The sequence below is a fragment of the Arachis hypogaea genome, chromosome 18, assembly GCF_003086295.3.
Source record: "Arachis hypogaea cultivar Tifrunner chromosome 18, arahy.Tifrunner.gnm2.J5K5, whole genome shotgun sequence".
Lineage (NCBI taxonomy): Eukaryota > Viridiplantae > Streptophyta > Magnoliopsida > Fabales > Fabaceae > Arachis > Arachis hypogaea.
The window spans coordinates 14,378,049-14,394,437 of record NC_092053.1 but is presented as its reverse complement, the minus strand read 5'-3'; the positions used below and the strand labels follow the sequence as shown (position 1 = coordinate 14,394,437).

The 16,389-nt window shown below is 39.4% G+C and overlaps 1 protein-coding gene across 1 annotated transcript; it reads right to left on the bottom strand.

Moving 5' to 3' along the window:
* Positions 1-15,006: 15,006 nt before the first annotated feature.
* LOC140181250 (uncharacterized) lies at positions 15,007-16,048 on the bottom strand. The gene is made up of 3 exons (XM_072224775.1): positions 15,662-16,048; positions 15,284-15,507; positions 15,007-15,232 (listed from the first exon to the last, which is right to left on the bottom strand). The coding sequence occupies exons 1-3, from the start codon at positions 16,046-16,048 to the stop codon at positions 15,007-15,009; spliced, it is 837 nt and encodes a 278-aa protein (XP_072080876.1).
* Between the last annotated feature and the right edge of the window lie 341 nt (positions 16,049-16,389).

Here is a 16,389-nt window from a genome sequence, read left to right as displayed (position 1 = left end):
CCTTATTCCTTGCCATGCATCTAATGATCATTTCCAGAAAAGTTTGTGCCTCATCATTTTTCTTTTCTCTAGAAGTGACAGCATTAGAGAGGTTTTAGTTGTCTTCCCATTGTAAAATCAAGGGCTTCCTTATTCTGATAATCCACTTTTACAAAAATGATCGATTATGTTTTTGACATCAGCATGATTTCCTCTAATGAAAAAATGATTGAAAAATCTTCTGTGCATTCTTCTACTCTTCCAGAGTTCAATAAACCATGTATAAGTATTTTGTATGTGTACAAATTAGGACAAATATCATCATCAACAATTTGGTTTAATAGTATAATTGCCTTGCCAAGTTGCTGCCTGTCGCATAACGCATGTAACAATATATTGTAAGTTTCAATATTTGGGTCCAAATTCTTGGAACAGATATATTGGAAAGGTTTCATGGCTTCATCAAATCTTTTATTCTTGCAATAACCACTAATCAAGATATTGTAACTCCAAACATTTGGAACAAAATTTCTTTCAAAGATGAGACTTTTAAATAATGCAATTGCCTCATCAAGATGCTGGTTTTTTCACACGAAATCTAAAAGGATATTATAAGTGTTTACATCGGGGAATGGTTGACCGTAATAATGCATTTCATTAACAATCTCCCATGTAGACAAGATTCTACCAGCTTTGCACAAGCCATCAACTAGAGAATTGTAAGTTACAATGTTTGGAACTATGTTCTTAAGAAACTATCTTTCCTCAAATTCATGGCCTCATCCACTCTGTTAATCTTGCAATAACCTTTAATCAAGATGTTATAACTCTAAACATCAGGCACAACACCCCTTTCAATTACCATATCAAATAAGTTTCTTGCCTCGTAAACTTTTTTGTTCAAATAATATCCATTCATCAAAATTGTGTAAGTAGTAATGTTTGGTTGCTGACCCCTTAGAATTATCACGTCGCACAAATCGTGGGCTTGTAATAGCATCTCTTCTTTGCATAATGCATCAATTATTATGTTAATGGTATACACATCTAGGTCGGTGTCTTTAACAAAAATCTCATTCAGCAATAATCCAGCTTCTTTCCATTGGCCGACATGACAAAAATCATATATTAATGAAGTGTAAGTGACAATATCAAAGGAAATTTCTCGACCAAGCATATTAAAATACAAATCTAGTGCATCATTCAAAAGTCCATCTTTGCACAACCATCAACAACAATATTGTACATTACAAGATTCAGCCTAACAAACTGACCCTCCATTTTCCAAAACCTTTGGAGAGCAACTCTTGTTTTTCCAGACTTACACAGCCCATTGATTAAGGTTCCGTACCTAACTTCATCAAACCCTAATCCTTTTGCAACTATTTTACCATTAATGTAAAGTGCATCCAAAATCTTACCACTAAGACACAACCCCTTCTTTAGTGTAGTAAAAGTTATAGCACTTGACTTAAAACCCCACTTAACAAACTTGCTCATTACCGAGAGTGCAAAACCTATTTGACCTGCATGGCCATAACAATTTATTAAGATGTTCAAAGTCACACTAAATAGTAGGATGCCCTTTGACTCCATCTGGGTATAAAGATGAATAGTCGTGGCATAATACTTCATCTTTACAATCGTTCCCAAAATTTTGGTTAATTCCACAATCGATGGCTGCGGATGCATATCAACCTTGCTATTAAATAAAGCTATAACATTTTTAATATTATCAAATTTTTAAGCATCTCGTGATGGGAGCGGCTGTGAATGAAGAAGACATAGGCTTGTACGGTGGGCATATGGCATAAAAGCAAGTAAGTTCGATGTTAGCAAAAGAAAGCGATGGAGTTTAGGGATTGCATACCGCGTTGCATACAACATGTCCTCTTAACATAAAAACTGATAATACTTCACGAAAGACAATTTTTCACTCTATGATTATCAATATTGCCTGAAACCGTTTAGCTATCTTAAGAATAAAGAAGACGACTTTAGATATTTAATACAATACAACTTTCCTATTTGTATTAAGAATATTTTAGCACAACAACTACAATTCATTTATCTCAATAGAAATTAAAAGCTAAGTAGTTGCCACAAACAAATAAATAAAAATAAAAGAAGAAAACTCAAAATTAGCACTTTAAAGCGAGAACAACAAAATCAGAGGCAAAGTGGCAAACACAACAATGGTGGAATCAAAAGCGGAAGCGGAAGCAGAACACGGAAAAGAGAGAACTGAGAAGAGTTGCAGAATCGAAGTGGAGAGAGGCATGTTATTGTTAGGGTTCTGCTTCACAATTGTTTTTTTTTCATTTTAAATATTTTATAATCATGCTACATGTTAGCTGTACATTTAAAGTAGGAGTTAAACCCTAAAATATTCCCTGTGGCTTCGTGCACTAAAATCGCCCGTAAAATTCTAATTGCACCAATTATGTCCCTGAGATTGACAAGAATGCACCACAATAGTCCCTGACCTATTTTGCATTAACGACGTGATGTCGTGACTTGATGACGTGGACTGTTAGTGACACGTGTCACTCCATGATTTAGCCACGTGTAATGGTATAATGATGTATTGACCAGTGACACGTGGCATGCTGATGTAGACGGTTGTGTCACGTGTGTCATAATGCTATTTGGCCATGTGTCTATTTGTGCCACGTATCGCCACAATATTCGTCCACGTGTCACTCGCTGTGTGATCATTGTAGATGCACCAAATTAGTTCCTCACTTTGCATTAAGTGACTCATTTTAGTCTCTGAAATTGAATGTCCGGTGACAACCATCCATATTAGCATGCCATGTGTCACCAGTCAACACATCATTATATCATTACATGTGATCAAACCATGGAGTGACACATGTCACTAACAACCCACGTGTCACCGATCAACATATCATCATATCATTACACGCGTGTATATCTTGTTTACAGTGTAAACGAGATAAGAGTTGGGCATGGCTATAAATATATGTCGTTGAAAGCAAGGTTTTGGTCCCGAATTTAAACTTTTTGACCACTTTCTCCTCTCTTTTATCCCTTTCTATCTATATTATCGAGAAATACGACAATGGCGCGCACAGAAGGTAATGATCGGAACATCAACCGGCTGAATGAGACTTGACGTTATGCCGGGGCACAGGACTCTGAGGTTAGTTTTGTTATCTTAACTTTTATGTCACTTCAGAAATCAACTTGGAAATTAAAACAACTGACCTTATTCCTTGCCAAGCATCTAATGATCATTTGCAGAAAAGTTTGTGCCTCATCCTTTTTCTTTTCTCTAGAAGTGACAGCATTAGAGAGGTTTTAGTTGTCTTCCCATTGTAAAATCAAGGGTTTTTCTATTCTGATAATCCACTTTTACAAAGATGATCGATTATGTTTTTGACATCTACATGATTTCCTCTAATGAAAAAATGTTTGAAAAATCTTTTGTGCATTCTTCTATTCTTGCAGAGTTCTATAAACCATGTATAAGTATTTTGTATGTGTACAAATTAGGACAAATATCATCATCAACAACTTGGTTTAATAGTATAATTGCCATGCCAAGTTGCTGCCTGTCGCATAACGCGTGTAACAATATATTGTAAGTTTCAATATTTGGATCCAAATTCTTGGAACACATATATTGGAAAGGTTTCACGGATTCATCAAATCTTTTGTTCTTGCAATAACCACTAATTAAGATAGTGTGAACAAAATTTCTTTCGAAGATGAGACTTTTAAATAATGCAATTGTCTCATCAAGATGCTGGTTGTTGCACACGAAATCTAAAAGGATATTATAAGTGTTTAAATCAGGGAATGGTTGACCACAGTAATGCATTTCATTAACAATCTCCCACGCAGACGAGATTCTACCAACTTTGCACAAGCCATCAACTAGAGAATTGTAAGTTACAATGTTTAGAACTATGTTCTTAAGAAACATATTTTTCCTCAAATTCATGGCCTCATCCACTCTGTTAATCTTGCAATAACCTTTAATCAAGATGTTATAACTCCAAACATCTGGCACAATACCCCTTTCAATTACCATATCAAATAAGTTTCTTGCCTCATTAACTTTATTGTTCAAACAATATCCATTCATCAAAATTGTGTAAGTAATAATGTTTGGTTGCTGACCCCTTAGAATCATCACATCGCACAAATCATAGGCTTGTAATAGCATCTGTTCTTTCCATAATGCATCGATTATTATGTTAAAGGTATACACATCTAGGCTGGTGTCTTTAACAAAAATCTCATTCAGCAATAATCCAGCTTCTTTCCATTGGCCCACATGACAAAAACTATATATTAATGAAGTATAAGTGACAATATCAGGGGGAATTCCTTGACCAAGTATATTAAAATACAAATCCAGTGCATCATTCAAAAGTCCATCTTTGCACAAATCATCAACAACAATATTGTACATTACAAGATTCGGTCTAACAAACTGACCCTCCATTTTCCAAAGCTTTTGGAGAGCAACTCTTATTTCTCCAGACTTACACAACCCATTGATTAAAGTTCCATACATAACTTCATCAAACCATAATCCTTTTGCAAATATTTTACCATTAATGTAGAGTGCATCCAAAATCTTACCATTAAGGCACAACCCCTTCTTTAGAGTAGTAAAAGTTACAACACTTGGCTTAAAACCCCACTTAACAAACTTGCTCATTATCGAGAGTACAAAACCATCTGACCTGCATGGCCATAACAACTAATTAAGATGTTCAAAGTATCACTAAATGGTAGGATGTCCTTTGACTCCAACTGGGTATAAAGATGAATAGCCGTAGCATAATACTTCATATTTATAATCGTTCCCAAGATTTTGGTCAATTCCACAATCGATGGCTGCAGATGCATATCAACCTTGCAATTAAATAAAGCTACAGCATCTTCAACATTATCAAATTTGTAAGTGTCTCGTGATGGAAGCGGCTGTGAATGAAGAAGACATAGCCTTGTACGGTGGGCATATGGCATAACAGCAAGTAAGTTTGATGATGGCAGAAGAAAGAAAGCAATGGAGTTTAGGGATTGCATACCTCGTTGCATATAACATGTCCTCTTAACATAAAAACTCATGATACTTCACGAAACACAATTTTTCACTCTATGATTATCAATATTTCCTGAAACCGTTTAGCTACCTTAAGCATGAAGAAGACGACTTTAGATATTTAATACAATACAACTTTCCTATTTGTATTAAGAATGTTTTAGCACAACAACTACAATTCATTAATCTCAATAGAAATTAAAAACTAAGAAGTTGCCATAAACAAAAAAATAAAAATAAAAGAAGAAAACTCAAAATTAGCATCTTAAAGCGAGAATAGCAGAAGCAGAGGAAAAGTGGCGAACGCAGCAATGGTGAAATCGAAACCAGAAGTGGAAGCAGAACACGGAAAAGAGAGAACTGAGAAGAGTTGCAGAATCGAAGTGGAAAGGCATGTTATTGTTAGGGTTCTGTTTCACAATTGTTTTTTTTTTCAATTTAAATATTTTATAATCGTGCTACGTATAGCTGTACATTAAAAGTAGGAGTTAAACCCCAAAATATTTCCTGTGGCTTCGTGCACTAAAATCGCCCGTAAAATTCTAATTGCACCAATTATGTCCCTGAGATTGACAAAAATGCACTGCATTAATCTTTGACTTATTTTGCATTAACAACATGATGACATGACTTGATGACGTGGACTGTTAGTGACACGTGTTACTCTATGATTTGGCCACGTGTAATGGTATGATGATATGTTGACCGGTGATACGTGGCATGCTGATGTAGACGGTTGTGTCACGTGTCATAATGCTATTTGGCCATGTGTCCATTTGTGCCACGTATCGTAACAGTATTCGTCCACGTGTCATTCGCTATGTCATAATTGTAGATGAACCAAATTAGTCCCTCACTTTGCGTTAAGTGACTCATTTTAGTCCCTGAAATTGAATGTCTGGTGGCAACCATCCATATCAGCATGCCATGTGTCACCGGTCAACACATCATCATATCATTACATGTGATCAAACCATGGAGTGACACATGTCACTAACAACCCACGTGTCACCGGTCAACACATCATCATATCATTACACGCGCGCATATCTCGTTTACAGTGTAAACGAGGTACGTGTAAAGTTATCTCGTTTACACTGTAAACGAGATAAGAGTTGGGGACGACTATAAATATATGTCGTTGACAGCAAGGTTTTGGTCCCCAATTTAAACTTCTTGACCACTTTCTCCTCTCTTTTACCCCTTTCTATCTATATTATCGAGTAATACGACGATGGCGCACGCAGAAGGTAGTGATCGGGACACCAACCGCCTGAATGAGACTTGACATTATGCGGGGGCACAGGACTCTGAGGTTAGTCTTGTTATCTTAACTTTTATGTAATCCCATATATATATATATATATATAGCCATGGTTAGGGTATTTGTCAAGAACTAGAATACAGTTTGTATTACTAGAAATAGGTCACTGATTGAAGTTTGAAACTCCAGTTTATTTTTTCTGTATTAGGTTGTTACTAAATAATTATTAATTTAGTTAGTAACTAGCCAAGTTTGATAATTAGATTATGAAGTTAAGTCAGACTTTGTTGGTTACATTGTTAATAACTTTATTGAATGTGTTAAATTCACGTAACGGAATGAGGAAATGTGTATTAGTTAAGAAAGTACATAGTCACAAAGTATGTTGTGTCGACATAAATCCAGTTAGTACATAGGTGTAAGATTCTATTAGGGTTATGTGTAGAATAGTGAAGACAGTTTGCTATGTTGATGGACCTATCCAATTATTTATTTTTTAATAATTGTGAATATATATTATTTTGTCAGAGGCCTCGCCTTCTCCTCCCCCGACAAGTGAGCCATACCCTTCTTCCACCATACGCCATCGTCTTGTATCTAAGGGAGGTTGTATTCAGCGACCCGGTACATCTCAGGGATTTCACATTCGACAACTCCCTGATTACGACATTTGTGGAGGGATGGCGTCCGAAGACCCACACATTCCATCTCCCGTGGGGTGAGGCCAATATCACCATGTAGGACGTGGCGTACTGATGAGCGGATAATTTATACGCTTTTTGGCATTGTTTTTAGTATGTTTTTAGTAGAATCTAGTCACTTTTAGGGATGTTTTCATTGTTTTTTATGTTAAATTCACATTTCTGGACTTTACTATGAGTTTGTGTGTTTTTCTGTGATTTCAGATATTTTCTGGCTGAAATTGAGGGACTCGAGCAAAAATCAAATTCAGAGGTTGAAGAATGACTGCTGATGCTGTTGGATTCTGACCTCCCTGAACTCAAACTGGATTTTCTGGAGCTACAGAACTCAAAATGGCGCGCTTCCAATTGCGTTGGAAAGTAGACATCCAGGGCTTTCCAGCAATATATAATAGTCCATACTTTGCTCGAGAATAGATGACGTAAACTGGTGTTCAACGCCAGTTCTCTGCCCAAATCTGGCGTCCAGCGCCAGAAAAGGATCCAAAACCAGAGTTCAACGCCAGAAAAGGATCCAAAACTGGCGTTGAACGCTCAAAAGAGCCTCTGCACGTGGAAAGCTTTAGCTCAGCCCAAGCACACACCAAGTGGGCCCCGGAAGTGGATTTATGCATCAATTACTTACTTCTGTAAACCCTAGTGACCAGTCTAGTATATATAGGACCTTTTACTATTGTATTAGAGATCTCTCATGACATTTCAGATCTGAATTTTGTACTCTTTGATGGCATGAGTCTCTAAACTCCATTGTTGGGGGTGAGGAGCTCTGCTGTGTCTCGATGGATTAATGCAAGTATTTCTGTTTTCCATTCAAACACGCTTGTTCCTATCTAAGATGTTCATTTGCGCTTAATTGTGATGAAGGTGATGATCTGTGACACTCATCACCTTCCTCAACCCATGAACGTGTGCCTGACAACCACCTCCGTTCTATATCCGATTGAATGAATATCTCTTAGATTTCTTAATTAGAATCTTCGTGGTATAAGCTAGATCGATGGCGGCATTCATGAGGATCCGAAAAGTCTAAACCTTGTCTGTGGTATTCCGAGTAGGATCCGATGATCGAATGACTGTGACGTGCTTCAAACTCACGAGTGCTGGGCGTTAGTGACAGACGCAAAAGAATCAAGGGATTCTATTCTATTCCAGTAGGAGCGGGAACCAACCAGTGATTAGCCGTGCTGTGACAGAGCATGTGAGCATATTCTTCACTGAGAGGATGGGATGTAGCCATTGACGACGGTGATCCCCTACATACAGCTTGCCATAGGAGGACGTGCGTGCGTGAAGCAGAAGACAGAGGGAAGCAAAGATTCAGAAGACAAAGCATCTCCAAAACTCCAACATATTCTCCATTACTGCATAACAAGTAACCTTTAATCCATGCTCTCTTGTTTATTCGCGATTCAACTGATCAATATAATTGACTTTCTAACTAAGATTTACAAGATAACCATAGATTGCTTCAAACCAACAATCTCCGTGGGATTCGACCCTTACTCACGTAAGGTATTACTTGGACGACCCAGTGCACTTGCTGGTTAGTGGTACTAGTTGTGAAAAGTGTGATTCATAATTAGTGCACCACGTACCACCTTGGGCTACGTGCACACGGAGACCCAGTTGGGGGTGCTTCCGTGACTTCTACAGGTGGTACCGCACGGAGACGTGTGAGTTGGTGGAGCGACTACTCGGTGCCAGGCCTCTGGTGGTTCACAGCAGGCGGCGCAGAGGAAGGAGTCGTTCTCGCTGAAGCTTGTATGACTGTGAGACTGTGTCCGCCAGATGGCACCAACAGCGACCTAGAGACCCTTCGACAGTATGCTAAGTGTTACATTATGTTACTGATCAGAGGCTACCTGATGACGGATAAGTCGAACAACTTGGTCCATCTGCGTTAGCTGTCGCTGCTTCAGGACTTTGGGCGGTACTGGGAGTTGTCTTGGGGCTCGGTTGTGCTAGCCTAAACGTACCGGTCACTATGCTCGGTAGCACACCGAGGCGTCATGGATGTCGCTGCCTACACTACGCTCTTGATGTGCTAGTGATGAGCGGATATTTTATACGCTTTTTTATGTTATTTTATTAGTATTTTCAGCATATTTTGTTAAGTTTTATTCTGTTTTTGTATGTTTTAATGCAAAATTTACTTTTTGGATACTACATTGAGCTTTTGTGTTTTCTTATGATTTTAGGTAATTTTTGGGTGAATTTGGCAAGTTTTGGCAAAGTCTAATTTAGAGGCAAAGAAAGGACAACAGATGATGTCAGATCCTGACCTCTGTGCATTCAAATGAGCATTTCTGGACCTACAGAAGTCCAAATGAAGCGTTTTCAATGGCGTTGAAAAGTTAACTTCCATAGCTTTCCAGCTATATATAATGGTCTATACTTTGCTTTGGAAATGAAGGCCCAAAATAGGCGTTGAACACCCAAACTACCCCCTTTCTGGCGTTCAACACCCCAAGAGGACAGAACCCAGTGTTGAACGCCCTAAACTGGCGTTCAACGCCACAAAGGGAGCAAGGTAGTGCACTCACACCCCCTAGTGGGCGTTCAACACCCACTCACTCAAGTTGGACACCAAGCTCAACCCAAACACTCACCAAGTGGGCCTAGAAGTGGATTTTCGCACCTTTTTGCTTAGTTTCTTTCATTATTGTAATTTCTAATTATTATTAGTTTCTTTTTAAGTCTAGTCATTAGTATAAATAAGGGAAGATCACCATTGTTTAGAGATCTTATTTTCCCACTAGATTCAAACTTCATATTATTTCTCTGTACAGTATGAGCAACTAAACCTCCTAGGTTAAGGTTAGGAGCTCTGCTGATTTCTATGGATTAATGCAATTACTTTCTACTTCAATCTATGTTTGATTCTATTCTATGATGCATTGTCGTTCTTCATCTTTATGAATCTCGATTCTACATGAGTTGCTTACGAGTCCTGACCCGGATAGTAATGAGCTACAACTTGAGAATGCATCACGGGTTCTAACAAGTTATCTGGGCTAATTGGGGTATGTGACATAAAACCTCGTTAGCCATGGGTAATTGAGGTTCCTGTGGTTCTAAGGGCTAGAACCATAAGAGCGTCAGTCTCTGATCCAGAAGATCCGACCTTATCTGTGGCGTTTTGAGTAGGATCATCAAGAGATTGGATTGCGCGCGCTTCACCCTCTTCCAAATTGATCTAGTCCGTTCGGATGTTTGGTTTGGACCTGAGGAGATTAATGACCACGACTAATGGCTTAATCACTTACAGCCTTGCCATTGAAGGAATCATTCATCATTGGAGTAGTTAGTATGATGTGTTAATCCAGAAGAAGATCTGCAGGATAATCACAGCCATGGTTATTGCTTGTTTATGCGCCTACAACAACCAACAACTATCTTTTTATTCGCCTGACTAAGATCTGCAGGATAATCACAGCTTGCTCAATCCGGCAATCCTCGTGGAATTCGACCCTCACTCACCTGAGGTATTACTTGGATGAGCCGGTGCACTTACTGGTTTAGTTGTGCGAGTCACAAATTCGCGCACCACCTAGATATACCAGAGATTTCCTCAATGATGTCCACCAGAGTGAGGGATTTTCATGTATCCTATGGCTGCGAGGTAACAACTGTTTATGTCTTTACTGTGTTATCAATTTGTAACCTTTTTTGATATTCTGCATAATGAGAACTGTTGTTATTCTATTAATTGGTGTCAGGTTGATAGGATCGCAGTAGCAGAGCAGAGACCAGCATGAGAGGAGGGTTCTACACTGGAGAGTGGCGATAGACCAGTTACGATTCAACGAGGTTAGCACCACGGTTGATACAACCTCTTTTTTAATTTAGTCCTTTACGTAGATTTTGGTTTTTATGCAAATTATAAGTTAGTACGAACAACTTCTACAACCGTTCATACGTGATGCGTATGATGGTAGAAATTGGCAAGTACCGTGTACCCTTGAGAATTGCATTGATGCACTCCGACAGATTTGTTGTCATATAACCAAACCGCCGACCACTGTTGCAGTGTTGTAGCCATATCTCTGGGTTGAAACAGCCTGCCCAGTCCGCCATCCCAGGCGACAACCCTCTCAAGGCATCCATGTACCACTCGTACCAACCTTACTTAGACTATAAGCGGCATTTATAAGGTATCGCTTGCTCTCGGCTGACTTAAAACGAGTCATGAAGTTCGCTGCCATGTGTCTAATACAGTAAGCATGGAATGCCCTTGGAAGATGCCAACCACTATCATCGGCATTGATTGCAGCCTTGATGGCCTGCGATTTATCAGAGATAACCAACATGCCTTATTGTAGGGTAACATGGCATCTTAGATTAGTAAGGAAGAACGACCATGACTCTATACTCACAGACTCCACAATGGCAAAAGCATTAGGCAGGATATTGCTGTTGCCGTCTTGTGCCACTGCAATAAGCAACACCCTACCGTATCTGCCATACAGATGCATGCCATCGACGAAAAGAAACGGCTTGCAATGCTTGAAAGCCTCAACACAGGACGGAAAAGTCTAAAATACTTTGTCGAACATGCTACAGTTGCGGACCAGAAGATGCCCATCATAGTACGGCACGGCCTGTAACTCACACATAGTTCCCGGGAAACAACTCTGCAGGGCCTGAAGCAGTTATGGCACCTTGTTATCTGACTCCTCCCAGTCCCCGTAGATCTGATAAATTGCCTTTTGCTTTGCCATCCACACCTTTCTGTAGGAGGGTTTGAAGTGACAGCTCTGTCGGACCGCACCTTGTAGGATAGGGATGCTGATGGATGGGTTGGACTGTATCAACGGCAGGATGACCTTGCAGATGAGACTGCTATCTAACTGTCGATGGTTCTGGGACATGGTGGGTGCCAAACAAGTGTGCGCTCCACCAACCCTACGGACCTCCCTAACGAAATAAAACAGCCATGGTTGGAAACTACTTAATATATAGAAACCATAAATGAGTAGGTACGCCTCAATTAAACTTGAACTCACCGGTATCCGAGGTTCCGTCGAAGGGCAACACGGAGCCTCTATGGACACCCATTTGCAGCTTGACGGCAATGCACGTGGTACTTTAATCGGTCTGATTCTATCACTTGGTACTCAGCACTCCTGCGAATACTGTAGTTCTTCACACCTTGCATCACTGCATCTCGGCATTTGAATTTGTGACCGATCCAAAACTCTACCCCACCGTCTAGGTTGTAAAAATTAGTTCGTAATTACAATTTGCTTTCTCATATGTAAAAATTAAAGAATAATGTTAAGCATCAATTATGGGCACAAAAAAATCTTGGAAAGTAGGAGTATTTTGATGAAATGAATAATAGAAAGAAAGAATTTCCTCAAAGTTGATGAGGAGAAACAGTGGGTTCTATATTTGAAAATAAAGCATGCATTTGTGTTGCAGAGTTTCAGTTATGACCAGACCAGTCACACAATTAATATTTCAACTGTTAAGAACATGATTTTCCATGGTCAACAATCAATGTTGTCCCATGGTAAAAACTTAGAACTAAAATGGACCAAAAAAAGAAAAAAAATAATTAAAACTTTTAATTTGATTACTACTGATTTTTTTCTTTCAATATATGTCTTTAAAGTTTTAAAATTGTCAGGTTAGTCTGTATATATATGAAGTGAGATTATAGTTCAATTTAGTGTTTGAATAATCAATTATATTATTTAAGAATTAAGTTAATATGTGTCTCAAAAATACATATTATAATTATTAATTAAAAAAATCTTTTATATAAAAGTTATAAATTTTAAATTTTAATACATTCATGTATTTACTAAATATTAAAAAAATCTACTAATAGAATAATAATAGCTTAATATCCTGAACTAAGAACACGTTAATTAAATTCGCTACTCAATTCTAATATCACCAAAAACTATAACTCAAAAATATTGTGTAAAGTTAATCAATGATATGATATATTATGTGATGGTTAGTTTGTTTGTGTATTCAAAAATTAAAACTGAAACAGTAGATTATATATAAGAACCAAGAAGAGTAAGCAAGTGTATATACATAAACTTAATTTTTATTGACGGTATAAAAGAGAAGGAAAACACGTATTTAAACTAAATAAGAAAAAACTTACACAATTCTACCAAAAACAAAAACACAACGTGAATCACCCAAAAACAACATTTTATGTAATTCGAATGAATCCAATTCAAATTACACAAAGCAATAGTAATTCGAATTAACCTAAGTCGAACTACGTGTGACTTTAATAATTTGAATCATACTGATTCGAATTATATATGCTTGAGCTCTATATGATAATTCGAATAACATTCATTTGAATTACACACAAACAAGTACCCCCACTGGTTCAAATCAACATGTATTGAACTCGCACACTGCTTTGAAACTCCTAGTAATTCGAAATAACCTGATTCGAATTATCCCCGATTTGGCTGCCCCTAGTAATTCGAAACAACCTTATTCGAATTACAAAGGCTTAGCCTATAAATAGAGTTCAAGTCAACCTCATTCGAACCACTATCCCAAACCCTTGCCTCTACCAAATCCCAGAGAAAACTCATTCCGTATGATTGCAACAAAGTGTTCAACAGAATATTCAGTTGATGGGGGATGACCCAGACCAACTCTATCGTTTAGATGGCGTCGCCCATATAGCTGGTGTCATCATTGAAGAGGTGAGTGCCATTTTTTCCTTTTAAAACAGGAATTAGTATGTTATATTTTTTACATTTTTACCTTTTGTATATTATAATGATAGTAATTATATACCGTTGTTAAGTGGTTATAATAGTGGTTTATTAGTGAACACAAATAAATAAAAAAGTATGAGTAGTAAGGAGGGTGAAAGTTATCTAAAGTAAGTTTTTTCTTTTTCACATGAGTAGTAATCATTGAAGTAATTTTTTTAGCGTAATATTATACTCTCTCTGAGAAAATTTTTTATGGTAATTAAGTATACCCTTTTTAGGAAGTTTTTAAAAAATTTTCTCGTTAGGCCCACTTTGATGTATTTGAGGTTATTTTCCATTTTAACGTGTAACATGATTTGGTAGAATACAAGTTGTATGTTCTGCTCTACGATATGCATTAGTGAATGATGTTGTGTAAATATGTTCCGAGCCAAGTGACAATCTAATACATTCTTTATGCAGCCCCACCGATGTACCTCGAGCATGCGACGGCAGCAGGGTATGCGCCTAGACGAGAAGTACGTTCTGTACTTGCAGATGATCGGCTTATACCATCTAGCGAGGCTAAATGAGAGATGGTTTAGGCTGGATGAGCCCCTAGTTAGTGCATTTGTGGAGCGTTAGCGTCCGGAGACGCACACATTTCATATGCCATTCGGGGAGTGCACGATTACACTGCAGGACGTGTCGTACTAGTTAGGGCTGCCGATCGATGGGCATTATGTTAGTGGGTGCTTGACAGATTTTCAGACGTACATCGAGGGTGGTCACCCAGCTTGGGTATGGTTCGAGGAGCTGCTGGGTGAGTTGCCTCCTGCGAACTGCATCTAGAAGTTCGCAGTGAACTGCAGCTGGTTCCAGGATACGTTCGGCGAGCTTCCTAAGGGGGTCGACGAGCCCACGGTTAGGAGGTATGCCCGGTATGACTGTGGGTCCATCATACGGTGGCCAAAAATCCTCAGGGATGGGAGGGGTGAATCACATCCGATACACATTGAACACCGAGCTAAGATGATACACCTGATGCACATAGGGATGCCAAGTGTGCCGTGAATAAGCACAACATGCTAAGGCATGACAGCAAGGATAATGAAGTGCCTGAAAATATCCACAATCACATGTCTGAGCTGTGAGCGACACTCTGTAACTACCAAGTGAGAATGATCAAGTAGGCGTGGTCTCGGCGACAGTGAACTCAGAATTATCTCTGTCATACAAAGTCACTGTGAAGCACCTCGACGTCTTCAGATTTGCCTCTATATCCTTCACCAGGTGTTAGCTGAACTGTTGTCTGGTTCCCAGCTGGGCCTCGGCCTCGGCCTCTCTCCCCTTGCGAACAAATAGTTCGGCCAACCTCCCGTAAGTGGCCTTCACTAGTGAACACACCGGAAGGTTCCTGACTCCCTTCAATATGGAGTTGACACACTCAGAAATATTCGTCGTCATATGGTCGTATCTCCTACCATCATCCCGATGTTGTGTCCACATTGCATACTCAATCCTGTTAGCCCAGTCACACATGGCAGGGTCATCACTTCATAGAATATCAAACCAGTAATCGAATTCCACCTCAGTCTTCGCATATGCTGCATTCACAAGAAGCCTCCGTGCATCCTTGCCCTTAAAAGTGAGGGCAAAATTTTTAGCCACATGTCGAATACAAAATACACGATATGCAGCAGGTGGCAGCCAACCTCCGTCCGGAGCCTCAAGTGCGGCCTTGATACCGTTGTGCCTATCTGATATCACCAAAATATCCGGCTGTGGGGTCACGTGCTGGCAAAGATGGGATAGAAAAAAAGACCAGGACTCAGCATTCTCACCCTCCACGAGTGCAAATGCAACAGGCAGGATGTTGGAGTTCCCGTCTTGTGCAATCGCAACGATCAACGTACCCCCTACTGTACAGGTACGTCCTGTCAATACTGACCAATAGCTTGCAATGACGGAATGCCTCTATACACGGTGGGACTGTCCAGAAAAACCGGTGAAAATAGGCTTGCGATTCATCCACTTGCCCACCCACTCGAACAGGACTCGTCCTCAACATTGCAACACTACCAGGCATCGTCAGCTGCACACCTAAGACCCATCGCGGCAGCTCGTTGTATGACTCATTCCAGTCTCCGTAAATCTTTGCCACGACCTTCTGCTTAGCCAACCAAACCCTCCTATAAGTCGGCCTAAACCCGAAATGTGCCTCTGTCACATTCAGCAGTACCTTGATACAGACGGATGCATTAGCTTTAACCATTGGCATGATGTAGGCCGAGATCACATGATAATCAAGACTCCTGTGATCGCTTGAGATCGACATGGCCAAACAAGTATGAGGGTCGTTGTACCGTTTTACCTCCTAAATACCTCTGCGCTGGCAAAAACTGATCCTAATCAACCATGTGCACCTGTTGCCAAATTCAGTACACTTCCCAAGGTACTTGCGATAATTGGACTCCACCACTTTGTATTGTACCCCCCGTCGATTGCTATATGTCTTCACGCTTAACACAGCCTCCTCTTTATCCTGAAACTGCTGACCAACCTGAAACTCTGATAGACCTCCAGAACCTTGCATATCTCTGGCACCAAATCCAATAGGTTCCCCAAGAACCCCCTCCTGTCTCATGGCATTCAAGTCCAAAGATGAAAAGTGTGGGG

Coding starts and splice junctions, on each gene's coding strand:
- LOC140181250 (XM_072224775.1), bottom strand. CDS start 16,048: ATGTCGATCTCAAGCGATCACAGGAGTCTTGATTATCATGTGATCTCG. Junction 15,508..15,661: donor TCCGTCATTGCAAGCTATTG/GTCAGTATTGAC, acceptor CATCTTTGCCAG/CACGTGACCCCACAGCCGGA. Junction 15,233..15,283: donor GAGGTGGAATTCGATTACTG/GTTTGATATTCT, acceptor CTGGGCTAACAG/GATTGAGTATGCAATGTGGA.